Below are 18,735 nucleotides of genomic sequence, written 5' to 3'. Positions count from 1 at the left end.
GGACACGCGCAGGGGACACAAAACGTGCAGAAAATACGAACTTTAAATGCTTAGCAGCCAAACACATTTATTAGTCTTTTTTTTTTTTTCCAGGAACCCAAAAATAGTTTGTAGTTATAATGTAAGCAACTGAGTTGCACATAATACAATCATATCTTTCAAAAAAAAATTAAAATAAAAACGAAAAAAGCTGTTTAAAAGCCCAAAAAAAAAAAAAACCCTTCAGAAAACTTATATAAGTATTACACCATCTCTCAGTTTCAATGAAATGACGACGACTTAATTCCTTATTACTCTTAACTTGTCACACTCCAATAAAACATCACCCTTTTTTTTCTTTTCTTTTTTTTTTTTTTTCTAAATCCAGCATGAGAAATACAGTACCTGCTATGGCAAAAATACACAAAAAATGCAACATTTCAGCTTATTTGTACATTAGTAGAGTTTAAACATCTTATTGTTTTTTTTCTTTTTAAGTGAACCAGTGATCTTAAGTACCACTATACTAAAAGTAAAATAAAAATATAGAAAAGGAGGAAAAGGGGGGCAGCCAGCCATACAAGAGCACCTTCTAAAGTGCTGAGTTTCTGTGTCCATGGAAAACCCTTAGGAAGTTTAAACATGTATTGAGAATGTGGGATGGAAATTAAGATGAAACCTGGATATGCAAGGCATTGTGTCATCTCCTCTACATTCTCCCCATTTGTCCTGTAATTTTCTTTACTGCACACTACAGTAGGAGGGGGGAAACCAGAACTAAGGTGAGAGTTTAGTAAAGAAAGCCATTTCAAGTATAAGAAAAAAAATAAACACTTACAGGTAACTTGCAAATAGCATCAATATACACACAGCCACTATTTTTATTATTACAATGTCTGCTTCTGGGGGACAGTGTTTCAGGCAAGAGGACTTTAGCTGTACCTTCCTGTTACCTATTTATGTGCAAAGTAGAAAAGCTGCCTTTTCTAATCCAGCCATATTGGACATCATTGATTTTCTGTTCTGCCACTTCATTCCTCCATTTAGTAAGGACAGAGGAAGGTGGTATTATTTTACCAAGAAGACTAGATGAAATGAATCTATTTCTCCATTTCCCTTCCAGACACCCCCTTCTCTCATTACTTGTTCACAATGAAGAGAAACTCTCTAAACTCCTGATGCCCACCAGTAGCCAGTTTCCTGAACAGGTAGAAGGCATTTACCTTTGTAAACATAATCCCTTATGTTTGTGGAACTCAAAGCAGCATCTCGTATCTCCAGCCAAGTGGTGGAGATGAAAATAGATCAGAATGCTCCCCTGTCACTGCTTCTCCTCCTCTCCTTCCCTCCCCCGTCCCCAGAAAGATTAGATTTGGTTACTTTTGTTAGAAGGTGGGGGTTTTTTGGTTCTTTGGGGAAAACACTTAGCATTTCGCTCTGTCAAATGAAGTAAACATTACAGAATTACCATCAGAGTCATACTGCTGTTTGTTCTGCTTTCTAGATGAGAAAGAAAAAGCACTATGCATCAGATGTTCTGCGTGTTTTAGAGCAGGTGTGGCAAAAATCTGAGATACATATGTGTGTAAATCCCACAGATGCACATGCATCATTTCAGCTTCTTTCTCTGCAGAATCACTATCTACACTTCATCTTGATTACTGGCAGAGATGGAGAGGGTGGCACAGGGCAACAATGGAGACATGTTCCTAAGGCCACGGGGAGAAATGCAGGACAGAGAGGACCAGGGAGTGTCAGACAGAAAGGTTGCAGGTATAGAAACCATATTCTTGGTATATCAAATGCCAAATTCCAAAAGGCATGGGCTCATATGCACATCCCTGAGACGCACATCCAAGAAAGAAGAAGCAGCGACCACATGATTGACAGGGGAGAAAGCAGCAGAGGTTCCCTGACAGCTGTGGGATTTACCCAATGAAGACCTCTTCCCCCACCACTCTCCCAGAGACATTCTAGGAGAGCTGTAAGGCATATACACAAGCAGCATCTACTATCATTCCCTCTGTTCCTACGTTTTATTGGCAGGTGATGGCTTCTGTATATTGTGGTCAAGAAGAGACACTGCATTTGAAGTGTGACTGGTAACACACTGAAATTAACTCAGGGAAGTAAACAGAAAGCTACTCTGCCCTTTATCCCTGGAGCAGCAGCGTAAAGGAGCAAGGTTCTTCATCTTACAGTCCCCTCTCTGAAACTACACCCACCACCTCCCCTTCATGATGGCAGGATAAGATGTGTCTACTTGAAAGATGACATTACCAAAAATGCTATTTAATAGCAGGGAAAAGTACACAAACTTATTCTGATTTGGTGATCTGGTGAAAGAAGCAGCAAGCTTAAAGTACTTCAGTTTTGAAGCTTATAGTCATGTGACCTGTAGCAACACTGGCACAACTATATAAAAAAAACAGTAGAAGGAAACAGGCATAAAGAAGGAGGAGTTTGAGTAACTGAATATCCATCAACTTCCATAATTTAGGATCTGAGTGTTTGATGGCTTTAACAATTAAGAGAAAAAAGGGTTATCTCCCTCCGCACAAGCAAACAACGTGAAAAGAACAAGCGAAACTTGCTGTGAAAACCTCATAATACTTCTATCATGCTTTTTTCTTTAAAGCACTTTACAAACATTACTAGTTGATCCTCACAAAACCCCTGTGAGGTAGGTAAGTATTATTAACAACCCCGCTTTACAGATGAAAAAACAAAGGCAAAGTAGTTAAATGATTTGCCCAAGGCAAGGGAAGAGTAATGGCCAATGTTAGAATTCAGGAGTTCCAGGCTTCAAGTCCTGTGCTCTAAACCACAAGTTCAAACATCCTTTTAGAAAGGAGATAACAGATGGAAATAAAAGTCCAACAAGTATAGAAGAAAAGGTAAGATTAAAAAGGTTACATTAGAAGGAAGTGTACCACGAGGTATCTTAGTGAGTGATTTTAAACTTCAGATTTTTTTCCTTTTTTTTTTTTTTTTTAAAGGCAATCTGACAGAGTGGAACCCTGATAAGATCACATCTGCAAGGCAGACACAGATGCGAGAGGGATCATCAAGTCTATTACTTATTACAGTACTGTGAATGTCAACAAAAATAACATTGCTGCATGAAAACACTGAATACAGGCAGATTAATCTGTTTATGATATTACACCTAAGATAATGCCAAGGATAATGCAGGTACCATGGTTCACCATGGACAAAGGAAAAAGTCAAGTCAAAAGGTCCCTATTACAATAACAGAGAGGGCAATGAGATCTGCATTTTTCTGAGGAGACTGCTCCTGGAAACTAAGCAAGCTTCAAGGAACATACATAATCCACAATGAGTGCATTTTGGAGACATGAGGAGGTAAGTCCTTTTTTATGACCATTATGACATCACCTCTTAGTAAAAACAGGATAACTTCTTTTAAACAGAGAGGACCTGGTCTACATGTCAATCTACTTTCCCTAGAATTTCACACACTGCCAACATTAATGCTAAGTCACTAGCAGTAACATCAGACAACAAAGCACTGGTAGCTACTGATGTTGAAAAAATGCAGTCCTCATAGTAGGGCTTTGATCAGCACTAGAAAGTAAGTACCATCTCCGCCATTTTGTCCACAGCTGTGCCGTCACTGTATGAGCTGTGCCAGAAACAGCAGCAAAGAAAACTTTAGGGAGAAGGAAGTGTAGATATCAAGGACCAGCTATGTTCTAATTCTCCTGGAAGAGCACGAGGACTGCTGTGATGGAAAACTAGCAGTAAATCGAAAAAAGACAGTGCCCATGGCACCATGTTTCCTGAGCTTAGCAAGGGCCAGAACACAGGAGGCGGTAGATAGTTCCCCAGGTAGAGCTGGTGTCCCGTTCACCCTTTCGGCCCTGGGTTAACACTGCGTGGCAAGAATTCACATCCCTGTGCGAGGCTGAGAGCTGATATTGTTTTGCGCTCAACGTTAGTTTTTCACATCTCTGCTCAGTTACCTATTGGTCAATGTCTGACAAAGAGAGGTTCTTATCAATTCCTTATTTCAAAGTCATCACCTCCCCACTTCCCCAAACTATAATGGATATACCATGGACACAGAAACTCCTGAACAGTTTAGCAAAGTATCTTTGTCCCCTACACCCCCTTTGCAGAATGCATAGTTTACAATTCACTTACAAAAAAAAGAAGCAATGCTGACCACATATGGGACCTTTTTTTTTTTTTGAAAAAAGAACAAACAACCTCTTCTTAAGTTCAGTATCAAAATTCACATTTGCATAATAATACATTTCAAGGCCATTAGAGAGGAATGAGAGCGAAGCAAAGAAAACTGCAGAGTCTCTCCTCTCTTTGTCTTCCTGAATAGAGCTGAGGGATCCCACTGGAGTTTCTTTTCAGGGTGGGAATTAGGAAGGGCTACAACAACAGCTCTTGATCTTGTACACCTCGTGTTTTGGGTGGGACGAAGAGGTGAATTATTAGAGAAAAAAAACAAATGGAAGGAGACACTGCAGATTCCCATGTTTAGCTACAAACAGCTTTGAAGAAACAAAAAATTACTTCAGATTTTTTTCCTTTTAAACACTTCTACCTCACCATTTCAAAAACTCTTTTTTTTTCTTCTTGTGTAATACCCTGTTCATTTAAATGGCAACATTAAGTGTGCTGGAAGTTGAAGGTTGAAAAAAAAACTTTTCCTGTTTTGCTTATCAGGACTCGGGCAGAGAGGGTAAAAGTGTGCCTGCACCCACTATTTAACAGAAGCTACAAAACATCATCTTCTCTACATGTATAAATTTGTCTCAAACATCACTGTGTTTCAATTCTCCAGTGCTTACAAAAAAACAAAGCTACACACACTCACACTCATGCACACAAACATAAAGAGAAGCCACAAAATACATATACAAACTCAACCTGCAACGGCAGACTAGCCTAAAACTATCAACAGCTTCTGTGCATCACATGACATCCCTCTGCACCCCCCACCCCAATCTCTACCACATATGAATACGTATTGTGCAGTGTAGAGACCAGCCCAAAGATGATGCTTGTCAAAAGGGACCAGTGGGCTGCAATCTCGATGTCTGACCTCTTGAAAGAATAAACTGACCATTGTCTCCCCTCCAGCCCAAGTGGTCTCCTCAATTAGACAGTCACTATACTCACAAAGGCACATTCATAAATACCACATTTAACTTACTGCTTGTAAAAACATAGGAGGAAAATGTTAAGCACTTATACCCCGACCCATTCCTACTGACCCAGCAAGAAGTATCACAATAATGTATCACTTGGTGAGACCTTACTCCACCTTTAGAAGGTACATAAAGAAGTCTTCCAACACCTCTTTTAAATTTTTTTTTTGCATAAATGAATGCTTTTTTTGTTTTTGGCTTATATATTTTGGAATACAGCACACTCACTATAAAGCTCTGTTGTAAGGCTACCCCCTAAAGTAAGGCTGTTCTACCTTGGCTTGCATTTTCACTTCATTTTGCTTCTTCTCCACACGTTCCCAAAACAAAACAAAAAACCCCACACAAGCGCCTTATATAGAAAGGGTAAGCCATATCTGGCAGGGAGAGGGAGGGGAAAGAAAGCACGTAATATCATAACCATGTCACTAAAACAGCTATTCTAACAAGCTGTGCAACCTGCTCAACAGTAAATGATAAAGAAAATGTTCACTTCTGGTTGGTTGTGTTTCATCTGAAACAGGAGGAGCTTCCACTTTCTCTCAATTAAAAAAAGCCCCAAACTTAAAAAAATGAGGAAGTTAGTTCTGCGAATGTAACAACACACACCAATACCCAAGGAGAGGCATTTCTTGCCAAGCAGTGCCTCCTTGTATTGCGCATTCACGCAAAATTCTCCAGTCTCTTCCCCTCCGCCCACCACAGTCAAGAATGTTTGCTGCAAAAATACTTAAATACTTAACGCTGGCTGGCACAATGCATTCTTCCCTTTTTTTTTCTTTTTCTTTTTCCCTGGAGTGCTCTGTACGAATTTACAGAAAGGCTGTCAGAGTCAAGTCAAAAAACTCCCTTTCTCGCTACAAAGTTAACAGGAACCCTAACACTGCTGCATGTTACCAGTCTCAACTGTCACACATACAGGGCAAAAATGGCTCTTTTGCAGAGGGCACTTGATTTGCTAGAAGCTTGCTTATATAGCACAGGACTCTGGGAGACTTCTAGAGAAAAGCTTTCCTGCATAGCTTGATGAAAAGCAACACGCAAGCAAACCATGGATGCAAACAACTGTTGTCTGCTGCGTGCCACAGATGAAACGGCATCTATTGTAGCCTGATAAGTTTTAAAAATAGGCTCCAAACCACCAGGAGCTGTGGTGCTTTTTGTAGCACAGACAAAACCTTAAATCACTTTTCATATAAGCATTAGAAGCTATAGTTACTACATCACAAAGTTTAAAGTCACTAACACCACAGAATAGAGAGCTATATTTTAAACAGGACCCTGACTCAGTTTTAACAGCAATGTAGACAGACCCTTGAAGTAGGCAAAGCTCTGCTTTGTGAGTCATCACAAAATGGACCTGCTTTCTATTATCTACTGCAGGGGAAACTTTGGTAAAATTCAGCAACACTGGTATTTACAGTGATGGGACACTTAGGCAAAACATTATGAAGGACATGAACTAGCAAGGCTGCTAAAAGTCTCCAGTTCAGCTCCTACTGTATAATCCAACCAACAGCTCAGCTACAGCATAATTGTTGCTCTGTGTTTTAGGTTTGGATGTGAATTCAGGACAAGAGGGAAAAACAGCTCTGTCTACATTGGGAAACTTCACATACTTCTTCCCGTTACTGTTAACATCCTTCTGCCACAGGTGGAAGCCTAGTACTGGAAGTCAAGGGAAAGAAACAGTGTGGGTTTTAGATATCTGTCTTTCGATCACAGTGGGAATGACTGATATGACCTAACAGTATCAGTTCCTACAACTGCAAAATAGCGGCAAATAAACTACAGAACTGAAATGATATTTTGTGCAAAATCAATTCAGACAAACCAACAGATTCTGTGTATGTTGCTTCACATTCAGGACCAAAGTTGCATTTTAACAGCATTTGTTTGTTGTTTGTTTTTTTTTTTTTTCAGAATTAATTTCAACGTAGTTATCTTGGTATTACCTTCCTGCCCACAAAGCATGCATGCATATTTACAATTAAGAAAGCTGCTTCTGTTAAGGGAACCTTACATCTTTAGAAAGAAAAACCTATCTTTTACTCAATCAGGACTCGTACCCTGAGATGCTAACCATCCTCCACAAAACCTGCATTTCAATCCACTTGAGAAACCTGGATACTAAAGTCACGTGATTTACAGCGAATGTGATATATGCAACACAGATGTTGGCTGCACTGGAAATACAACAGGTCCTCATCTGCTACCTTGGCCCTGATCCAGCTAAGGTTTATTTATACAAAGAGCCCTTACTCGAGCAGTATGCATTTAAGGTCAGTAGGACTAATTCACACGAGGATCACTCCTGATTTCCCAGACCAGACTTGGTCAAATTTGGGTACCTCAGATACACAAACAGCGCTCCTCTTAAAGTCAAGAGGAAAACAATATGCGCAAACAGAATCAGAAACCTAAGAGTTAAACATAATAAAGAATGAATGAACCAAAAAACTAACCAAACCAAGAAAAAACCCTGCAGTACTGTTTGGATACATATTTAGATAAACTGGAATATGTGGCAACATTTTTAGGAGAAAAAATACGGTAAAAGTTTTAAGGAATAAATGCTTAGAAATTTCATGGTGGGAAAAAAAAAAAAGAGACCAACTTAATATAAATGTTTAATTGTTATTTAATCTTTGAGGTGGTTATACCACCCAGTTGGTTGAAAATATCCTGTTTATAATGTAGAGGTAAAAACATACTTGGCTTAACATTCTTGTTCATTACACAAGCCACTTAATGTGAAGCACAATAAAAAAACTTGTAAGAAAAACCTGACACCCTGTGATTGGAAAAAACCCCAAACCAACAAAAACCCCACTCTCACGACTGCTGGGCACGTGTCCAGGCAGAAACATAAAAACACTGGGAAAAGATGGCAATTCTTCCAAAGTAAATGTCAGAGGTCTCAACACAGGTTTCTGAGCTGTACCCCCTTTTTTTTTTTCTTCCCCCTCGCTAGACTTAAGTTGTCACTGCTAAAATGAAATCCTCAAATGGAGCAAAAAATTATCTAACATTAAAAAACTCTCAGCTTGATAGACACTGAAGGGTAGGGTTAGCAAAGCGGCTGGATTTTTATCTGGAAGAAGATGCCCATAGTCTATTCCAAGCTGTGCTTTCCCCAGCCTCTTTTCCCTACCTTCCCAATGTGTTTAAACAAGACACTGCCACTGATTCCCTCCCTGGAATAGTTTTGTAAAAGCCCAAAAGTACCCTACCATCAATTCCTGCTGACTTTTTGCTGTTATGAGCTCAAATGGTAGCAGAATTTTTACAACATTAAGCGATGGTTGTCCCCAGCAGACAAGTTTGGTTAGCAGAATGCTCAGACAGCATGGTTAGGAGTGTCATGACTAAGCCATACAAATCTGTCAACTGTAGCTGGAAAACAGCAAGATTAATGTTACTTTAACAATTTAGGGAAACTGTCACTGAGGAGACAGTCACTAAGGCTTACAGGACTGCACATGTAGGAAAGGAGGAGCAGACTGTTGTACTACAATAGGTTTGGACCCAGCAGACTGCTGAAACTCCAGACTGTCAACCCTTCAGCACTCAGTCACAACCCACTTCCAAGTGAATGTCAAGTCTGTTGGCTTTTTTTTTGATTAAATTCTATGGTTTCTTTTGTTTTAGGACACTGCTGATTTGATAAAACACAGCTCTGGCAAAGCACTCAAATTCTTTCTGTAAAACAAACAAAAAAATAAAATCCCAAAGTTCCTAAGTAAACCCACCTTCTACTGGCCCATGACAGGATTTTAAAGCACATTATTATTACTACTGATGCATTATTTTCAATAGACTCACATGCACACGCAGCACAACATGAAAACACTGGGCAACTGCTATGAAAAAGAATTTGGCATCTGATTTCTTTAATAATAAAATCTCAATTACTACTAAGTAACTCATTGCACAACATGCTTATGCAGCATGCTCTTTTTCCTTAAGAAGGGGTACATCTATTTCCATGAAGTGGCTATACTGCCTCACTTTGCCTCATCTTCCCTCCCTTCCCCTACTGTAGGGCATGTGGGTGCATGTAAAAAGGCACTAGCGCGGTTTTTGTGGTTTGAGCCTGGCCGTTTCAGGCGCAGTAAGCCCCTGACCCTTAGAGCTGGGAGACAGAAGTTGGCCATCCCAACGCTGAACTCTGAAGTTCAAGACTGTAAGCCCTGACAGCCAGCAGCAACAGGGTGAACAGAGGAGTTTAACAGGTATTTCCCTCATATAAAATAAAACAAAGACTGGGAGGAGGGGTGGGTGAGGAAAAGCAAGCAGCAGATCTCCAAGTGTGGAATAAAACTGACCAAATAGCTGAAAACAGCAAAGTTGATTTTCATTGTACATTGTACTGGAGTTTTTAATATTTTTTTTTTTCTGTACTGAAAAAGGCAGGATAATAAACCTACTTCATTACTCAGTATTCTGTCAGCACTGGTTTTCTTTAGCACTACTTAGAAGTGGTTCAAAGAAGCACCATCATGTATTTCCTGCTGGTCCTCCTAACTGAGGACCCTTTCAGTTAAACTATACTGCATTTTAATAAGGTTTATAGTTTCACTTTGCTTTTAAAAAAGGTGCTTAAAGAGTATTTTCGTTTAGTTTCAATCAAGAGGGAACAGTAGATTTCCATTCACACACTTCTCCATGCAACTGCACACATGTCTGCATGAGTAATAAAGCACTATAATGATAACCCTTCTTCTCCCACAACTTGTTTAAGATTGCAATGAATTCCTGTTGCTGATATTGAGAAGTTTTCTTAATGTACTTAAATTTAGAAAGTCTTTAAAATTCTTGATCCCTCGCTTGACAGTAACATTTGGAGATTTTTTCTTTTTCTTTTTTTCTTTTTATTTTTTTTTTTAGCATTTTTCTTTTAAAGTAAAAACTTTCAAACATTTTGAAGATTCAGGAACTTGTAAAAGTTTATCAACAAGAAACAGCCATCTATCTAGGATAAGGTTAAATAAACCATCTTCAAAAAACTGGCTTCCTACCCTAGAATTCCTGAGAATGCTTGCAAATTTAAAGCAGGAAAATAAAATGTTAAAATAAAAACAAAAACACTGTTAAATGCTCCCAGAGTTAGTCTTCATCTAAAATATATATATGCACTTTTTGGTCTTTTTTTTTTTTTTTTTGTACGTTTTAATTTTTTTCCCTTTAAGCTTACAATGGAAGAACAATTTAGCTTTTCTTTTTAAATATTTCAAATCCCTCATTATGTCTTGTAAACAAGAGGGGCTCTAGCACCCGGCTTTCACCGTAGTATCGCAATGAACTCAACTAGCCCAAAGTGCAGGAAAAGGGACCTTAGGGCAGGTTGGGAGAGAGAAGTGAGGGTGGAACACAGCAATGAACCAGCATGTACAGCAAAATCGTGACAGAACAGATACTGGCTTGCTCAGGCCAAAGGTGCTTCACTAGGAAGTACTGCTGGCACAGGACTTTTAAGAACCTGCTCTGTGTGTCCGAGCGTGGCTGGTCTTCGAGCAGAGACTAGAAACAAAGCTTTATGGATGTCTGCACGCAGGGGCCACTAGCTAGATAGCAGGAGTTGAAAGAGAGCACTTCATTTCTTTGTGCATGGTGGGATAGATGAAGGAGGAGTCATGATAGGAAAGTATATTCCAAAGGGGCCAGAGTATGCTGCACACTCCAGTTTACTAAACAAATACAAACCTACTCGTACTTTTTTACCATGTAACACTTTGCATACAAATCTACAGGCATGTGTATATGCAGCATTTCCCTCAGTCAGTCTTCCTTGTGACATTGGGTTTACATAGAAAGGGCGAATTAAAACAGCCACGTAATTCCCTAGCCCTTCCCTCCCACCCCCAGCACACAGGCACACACACACAGGCACACACACACGCACACCCCCACTCCATTACTTGCATCTGCTTTGCCTTCTCCCCACCAAACCCACATGTAGAGTTAAACGGATCAGACACGGTCATATCCTTCAATGAAAACGCTTAAGAAACAGACTCCCCTATCCTCCCTGCTCCATCAGGTAATAAAGCCTAAGCACTGCTACCTCTGAGGGCTGGAATGGACAGGTATATGCTGGTACAGAACATCGGCACTTTGTTAGACAGTATAACGGCCAGACAATGCCACATGGAGTCCTAGCACTTATGGAAAAAGTACCGGCATCTCTCTTCCCTCTTCTCCTGGCCCCACCCCCATAAAAGACTTTCTGCTTCATGTCAAGGGATGTGCCTTCAAGTCTGCTACAACTCTTTTCACAACAACAGGTCTTAAAAAGTTTTGTTCCCAGAGCACACACGCACGCACACACTGGCTATCACTGTGGATTATAGGTCACCCCTATCCTGCCCAGAGTACTACTACACTGATGCTAAAAAACCCCAAACCTTTCCTTAAATACAGAAATTAAAAAGCAACAGTACAGAAAAAGTAAAAACAAAAAAAAAAAAACAAAAAGGTGCAATACTTTTAAAAAAAAAGTCTTTGCTAGTTATATACTCCCTAAGCAAAACCACATACACAGGAAAAAACACAACACAGAGAAACAAAAGGAAACCTTTGAAGTACACACTGGTTTAAGAACATTCGTAAGTAAACGTTTCTGTCAGTGATGGTCTGGCGCTGTAATGACACCGAGGCCTGGCACAGGTAACGCTCACCATGAAGGACGCAGGAAGGAGTCAGCTGCATGTGCTTTCAGGAGATGAGGCAGGCCGGCCAGCAGTCTGCTGACACGATTTAGTTTTCTGTCAGTTTTAATACAAGCAGTAAATCAATTGAAAGGCTAATTTGGTTGGGCTGGACTTCCAAGCATTTGATGGATTCCTCTAAAATGCATATGGGTGCTTATTCAGGTTTGGGGGAGAAAAGAGAAACACTCATTGTTTTTAAAGGTACTGAAGCTTGCAAGAGACTGAATAAGAACATTTGTCTTAGCTGCACAAAAAAATGGCAATGTCTTCTTTCCTCCTCTTTTCCCCTTGTTGGAAGAAATAAATGGCTTGCATTATATAACAAACATTCTAGGGTTCATTCAGTACAAAACCCCCACATGCAGACATAAATAAAGACACTGCTACTCAAAAGACAACATTGTCTCCCCTCTCACCAAATCCTTTGGATATGGCAGTGTTCTGCTCTACCACAGGGTTAGAACAAGGGCTAGGAAGCAACTATCCACTCTGTATGATCTGCAGACTTGAGATAGCACCCTGCTAAAATGAATTTAAAAAAACCTACCAACAAATTTTAATCCAGCCCAACTGGATTCTGCTTCAGCCACAGGGACTCCACCATGCCTGTCTTGTTTTCAGAATCAAGACATGCAGATGGCCAGCCAGCCCGTAGACCATCAGCAATGCAGCGTTTCAAGATTATATATAGAGAGAGAAAAAAATGCACACACCCAAACATGTGCACACGCACTCACACAGAAACAAGCACACGTGGGCAGTTACATGTGCCAGAACACACTGGTACTTATGAACCAGCCAATCACAAAGTGTTGGTTTTTTTGTTTTGTTTGTTTGTTTTTTTTCTGTTTTGTTTTTTTTGTGGGTTTTTTAATTTTTTAATTTTTTTTTTTTTAGTTTTTTTTTGTTTTGTTTTGTTTTTAAAGTGAGGCTCCGTCAAGTCTTCCCCTCCCCCCCCATTTCTCTCTTGAACCCCTTCCCTACCCCAACCCAACATGGTAGACCTAAGGACGGAAACACACCCAGTGCAAACAAAGTTAAAAAGCTATTTTTTCAGTATATATGTTTCTTAGCAACAACTTCCGTATAACATGAAAAAGTGAAAAACTAGAAACTAATTTTTTTAATTTTTTCTGTTTAAATTTAAATGGTATGTGTACTTGCTTCACATTGTCTTTCTACGTTGGCGTTCACGATTCAAGTATTTCAAGAGTGATATGTTCTCTTTTTTGGATTCATATTCCAAACGAAAAAACTGAAGTTATATAAGGGAGGCAACTATGTGCTCAGACAGTCTGTCAATGACCCACCTTTTTTTTCTTTCTCCATTTTCTTTTTTCCTTTTATAAATGTATTTATTGCAAGTTGAAAAAAACGAAAAGGTCAAGTTAGTGCTGCTGCTGTTCCAAAAAAGGTCACGAGGTCAGAGTTGAAAGTTCTAAGTTCAGATTGAATCCGACCCTCCTCCCAGAAGGTCTCCAGGTAGTAAGGGAGCAGGGCTGCCCATTCTGTGTGGATCCTCTACGCTTGGGACCCCCCACAAGCTTGAAGAATAGTTTGGGGGCCCCCACAATGAAGCGCCAGTGAGATCACCCCCACTGCTGCCACCGCCGCCACCACTGCTCCACTGCCCAAGCCCTGTTGACCCACCAAAGAGATTCAAAGCAGGTCCAACTGGATCTGTCTGGTTCTGTCCTGTCTCCAGGGATTGCCAGCCTGCTGCGGGTGCACTCGGGGTTGCTGCAGGTGTAGGGGGCTGAGCTTGTGCCAGAAAGCGACTAACCTCTTCATCTGTGGCAAACTCAGCCAGGATGGTAGTGTTTCCCAACACACACCTAGAAGACAAGATACATGCAAGTAAAAAAAATAGAGCCAGAAGCTAAGGGTAAGGGATTCAGAAGCACAGCAACAGTACTATTAGGTGCCCAAACCAAAGGAAACATCGGTTACATTGCTATAATTGAATGAACATGGAAAGCTTCAGCTGTTCTTGACAGTGAAACTGACCCTAAACACAAGAACTCCCCATTTTATATGGGGAAAAAACCCCCCCGATACAAAAACTCCAACCCCCTGGCCCAACACTCAGTTATGCCTGCAACAAATCCTTTCTAAATTTAAACTAAGGTCCTGAATATGAACACCAGGAGCAATAAAAGTGCCTAAGTGTAGGCAAAATGGTTAATGCACATATGCCCCCTTTCAAACAGAACAGAGGAAGAACAGGTTTTAAATGCAGGAGATTAGTATAGTTCAAAAGTTTTCACTGAGTTTAGGGGCTTACACCATACCCCCCCACACTGCCTCTTTTAAGATTTTGTCTCAAAACCTCACTTACATGTGCAGTGCAGTCTGGGCCTTGGCCGCCTCCTGTTTGGTGTTATATCGGATAAGGGCGGTGCCCTGGGTCAGGTTCAGATGGAATGTCAGCAGTGGGCCATGCTGCATGCAGATCGTCCTCAAGGTTGACCCATCAATCTGAGGAAGAACAGCCAAGATAAAACAGATGTTTGTAACTATTTCTCCAAATGTACTTCAGTCCTAGCTTCATCCCAGTAATTAAAAGATATTCTGCTCTCAAAAAGGAAAACAGGTGAAAGCGGTGGGAAGTAAGCAAAGGTGACAGAAGTTAATTTTCAAACAGGAACTGGTATGCCTTGACTTCTCATGATCAGATGGAGTTTGCTTTAGGGAATAATCTGACTTATTCCTATTCACTTGTAGCTTGAGTCCAGTGTTACCCTCTCTCACCGAGTTTCCTACACTATCACTATCCTTCCGTTGACAATTTTTCCAGTAATTATATACAACTTGTACTTAACCACCACCTTCAGCCATCAGAATTTTACCAAAGGAACCAGAGTGCCTCAGTCTCCAGCTCTCTGATTTCACCAAAATTTAGATAAACATGAAAGGTTTTTGAAAAACTGGAAATATCTCTACAGTTAATTTTTTAAAAATTTATTTTAGTGTTTCTTTGTCTTTATGGGTTAAAAAACAGTAAGTGACAGAAACAGTGATATTCCTGCCAAACCCACCAATGTTCATTCCTCCTGAACTAATGTTTTCACAGAAGTTGTTGCCTACATTCCTTCTGCAGCAGCAACAACTTGTTACTTACCTCCGGTAGTACCTGCTCTCCCAGGTGTTCTGTACAGACAGATTCCATTCCTGGTGTGCCACAGTAATATGCACACAGGAAAGGGATCTGTATGTGCAAATACTTAAGGAAGTGCTAATTTCTTCCTTCTCTCTTTCCTCCCTATTATATAATACTTCAAATGAGGGAAAAGGAAGTTGTGTGTGGGTACAAATATGGTCAAAGTTAAAACAGAGAGCCTTGAAATGACAATGCTGTTCCTTCCAACCCTAGCCATTCCACAAGTCTATGAATCCACCCTAACCTTTGCGCTTCCCCTCTATGGTGTACTGACCTGCAATGAGTAGAGAATCTGTTATGAAAAGAGACAATTATAATATGCTTCTGTCTCTTTCCTACTAACTTAAACGCCTCCAAAACATATTCTTCATCCATTAAATAATTCCTAAAGCAGTATTAAACTCTCTTGCACAAGCCAGACTTAGAACTGTGTCTTCCATTTCCTTCACATCAAGGAAAACAGTGTTTTCTATGAAAGGAGCACTGTTCACCATTTTGGGTGATCTGAAGGAGACTTTAGTTTTATCTTTCACATCAATCTTTTCTTAGACTGTAGAAGCACAGTAAATTACCTTGCTGAACAGGGGACTCTGTCTAGACCTTGAGGTTCTCCTGATAATCACAAAAGCTTTTCCCAGCCTTTGAATTCAGGACTAATTGGGAATGCTGAAATCAGGATCTCCACAGAACTCATTTTGAATGGAAGCAAGCTCTGAGAATACTTGCAGAAATAACCTAACTAGACTGGTTTTGGCAGAAGTGTTGGAAAAATTCTGTGGTTTCACTATGGAAACACTAAAGTGAAAACTGGCAGTTACAGCAACTTTCTTACTGACAACATCCCAAAGAACAGCTATAAACCATTCCACATTATAGTCACGCAACTTACCCTCACTTCTAAGAAAAAAACTTTCTGTTCCAATAATTTTTTGTAACTCTTAAGTAAAGAAATGTTTTAACAGTCACGTAGCAAAACCTGAACATCCTAAAGTTAGCTGAAGAGATTACAATATAGAAACACGTTACATATCTTGACAAATCTGATTTTGCCAGATTTTATTCAAAGGGAAACAACTGAAGAGTTCACAAATCCTTGGTAAAGCAAACAAGTTTCCAGAAACAACCACAGAAAATACCTGTGGAGTGAGATTGTGAAGAACCAGCCAGTAGCTAGGACGAACTGAGCCACCATCACTCCAAGTAGATGCTGCAAATTATAAGACAGAGCAATGAAGACAGATTTGATACAAAGAAAAACCATCTTTCTTTACAGTTAGGTCTTTCAGTCTCAGAAAAATTCAGTGTTATCAGTCCTGTTAACACATGAAAGCCTAATCTTCAGTCCTGAAAACAAAACTACACCGTTCCTCACATTTGACATCAAGATTCATTTTACTAGAGTTACTTGGAGAAGTTTCCCACCCACAGCAAGCATCTAGTCTTGAAAGACCCCATGTAGTAGGTATTCTCTTCTAGCAGCTCTCAGCCCTCTTCACTCATTCCCTGCAGCAGGACCTGAGATTCTATCCCCCACCCGCCCCAGTTACTGAGAGCAAATTTCCATTTTAAAAAGGAACTTTTTTCCTTTTACCAGACAACTACAACTTTCTTTCCTCCAAATCATTAGTGCTGTGAAACATACACTCCTCAGGTCTGATTAACAGTGCTATCAGTTGATTCTTCTCACCAGAGCCAAGCCTTGAGTCCTGTGCCCCCCAGCCCCTGACCGATCGGGGTGCTGTGCTGTTCCATGGAGATGATGGTTTAGGGTTGGTCAGGCCAGGAGGTGGGCGGGGCAGCCCTGTAGTGTTCCTTGAGGAAATATGGTTTTTCCACATCTTGTTGGAGAGATGAGTGGGATTGTGTCCTATGGGATCTGGGGACCACGTTGATTTGTAATCACTGAATTTTGCTAGAAGATTAAAGAAATTGTATGTGTTAGAGAAACTGCTGAGATTAAATAACTGCCCTATGACAGTAAACCTTTTGACCGCATTTGTATCGGAGACAAGCATGAAGCACAGAACCATACAGCAGTTAATTCACCATACTGAAAAACCACATGCTACAAGTAAGTCAATCTCTGATTATTTTATATAACCTGACAAAAAGAAATTAATATACCTAGATATATACGATAATGTAGAAGATTGCAGTATGTTCCATCATTAATAAGATGAATAGCAACTTTCATATCCACACTACATTTCACCTGAGAACTTCTTACAAGTTTGGGTACTACTGACCTTTAATGAAACTGAATCCTCTTTAGGTACAAATCCTGCAGAGAACTGAAATGAATATTTACCATTCTTGGCCTACTAAGGTAACGTGGAGGTGCCATTTGGTCCTAAAGATCAAAGCTTTCTCATGAATCATAGATCTCACACAATGTTGACAGTACTGTTACAACAGTAACACATAAAGGTGGCCATTTAGCTGTGTTACAGCTGGACTCTTAAACAATCTCGATAGCCCATTTTTTTACTAGAAACATTACCAGATGACTGTTAGAAGACCAATAGTGGATATCCCTAACAGATTTCAAGAACACTTCATGCAGAAGTTCAATAAAAGAGAAAAGTTAAAAGACTCTCCAAAACGTCACTATTTGTCATGAATATTTGGGAGCTCTTCCTAAACCAGTTTTCCTTAAGAAGGCAGACTGCAAATTCTCCCACACCTTCTGACACCAAGCGACATTTCAAAAGTCAAAATTCCTTGAGTAATTTTTTTTTAACTTGTTCTGCAATGGGAACCAATGAACACAAGCACAGCGATCTGGGGGAAAAAGTTGTGCCAGGAATGATCTTGATCATGGATTATCTTAATCATAACTCTTGTGTGTGTGTGTGTGAACATATGCATTTAACTTTATTCACTAACAAAAGATGGTAAATTACTTATTTGAAACAAAGTATAAAAATTCAGATTTACAATGGGCCAGAGCATCACAAAATAACACATTTGGAAATCAAGACCATAAAGCTTTCAGAAATAGAAATGTGTTTCAATTTACAGCTATATTTCCATGACACAGAAACAGTCAGTAGCACGCAGGTTTCAAGCACTAACCCATGAAAGTATATGGAAGTGCTTAAAAACCTGCTTTCACTAGACTTTGTCTTAGAGACAGGTGAATTCTAAACCCTCAGTTCAGACAACCTGCTTTCTGACTGTGCATAGTTTAACAGGATGAACAGAAGATGTTATGTGGCAGTGGTCTAGTTTTCTCAATTCAATTTTTACTTCAGTGATTTCTTCAATTTACTTCAGTAATCTCTCGGGTCTTTCTTACTTGCTAGACAAAATTTAAGCAAAGGCAAGAAGCTGACGCATGCCACTCCTTTGCCCAGGCTGTGAAAGAGAAATCTTTTATGCCACTGGAATGCTGCATACACAAACACTGCTTCATACCAAAGTCAGCACACAAATCAGCAGCAGGAGCAGAGTTTTTCTTGAGGACTAAAGAGTATTTTCAACACATTTTGTGAAGATGCTGAGGTAACATCTGAATGCAGCTTTTATTCGGTAAGACAAAAAAAACAAAGTCTGGGCCAGATGTAGTGCTCAGCTCTGCTTGTAACCTCTGCTATTTACACCCAATTCTTCATTTTTAAGTAGTTGTCGAGACAATGTCATCTTCAGGAGAAAACTGATATTTGCAAAAAGTTCAAAATCCAAATGGTTTGTA

The 18,735-nt window shown here is 39.9% G+C and overlaps 1 protein-coding gene across 23 annotated transcripts in view; it reads right to left on the bottom strand.

The window, feature by feature from the left end:
- Positions 1–41: 41 nt before the first annotated feature.
- TNRC6B (trinucleotide repeat containing adaptor 6B) overlaps positions 42–18,735 on the bottom strand; it is a 140,865-nt gene continuing 122,171 nt past the window's right edge. For all 23 annotated transcript variants that reach the window (XM_064655163.1, XM_064655153.1, XM_064655155.1 and 20 more), the window contains 4 exons: positions 16,729–16,953; positions 16,178–16,248; positions 14,220–14,359; positions 42–13,716 (listed from right to left, as the gene is read on the bottom strand). In XM_064655163.1, the coding sequence (XP_064511233.1) occupies positions 13,326–13,716; positions 14,220–14,359; positions 16,178–16,248; positions 16,729–16,953 (827 nt within the window). In that variant the 3' untranslated portion in view covers positions 42–13,325. The remainder of the gene's footprint in view (positions 13,717–14,219; positions 14,360–16,177; positions 16,249–16,728; positions 16,954–18,735) is intronic.

This window comes from Pseudopipra pipra, chromosome 5 (assembly GCF_036250125.1).
Source record: "Pseudopipra pipra isolate bDixPip1 chromosome 5, bDixPip1.hap1, whole genome shotgun sequence".
NCBI classification, from domain to species: Eukaryota; Metazoa; Chordata; class Aves; order Passeriformes; family Pipridae; genus Pseudopipra; species Pseudopipra pipra.
The sequence above is the reverse complement of the archived record's forward strand: the minus strand, read 5'-3'. Positions and strand labels throughout refer to the sequence as shown.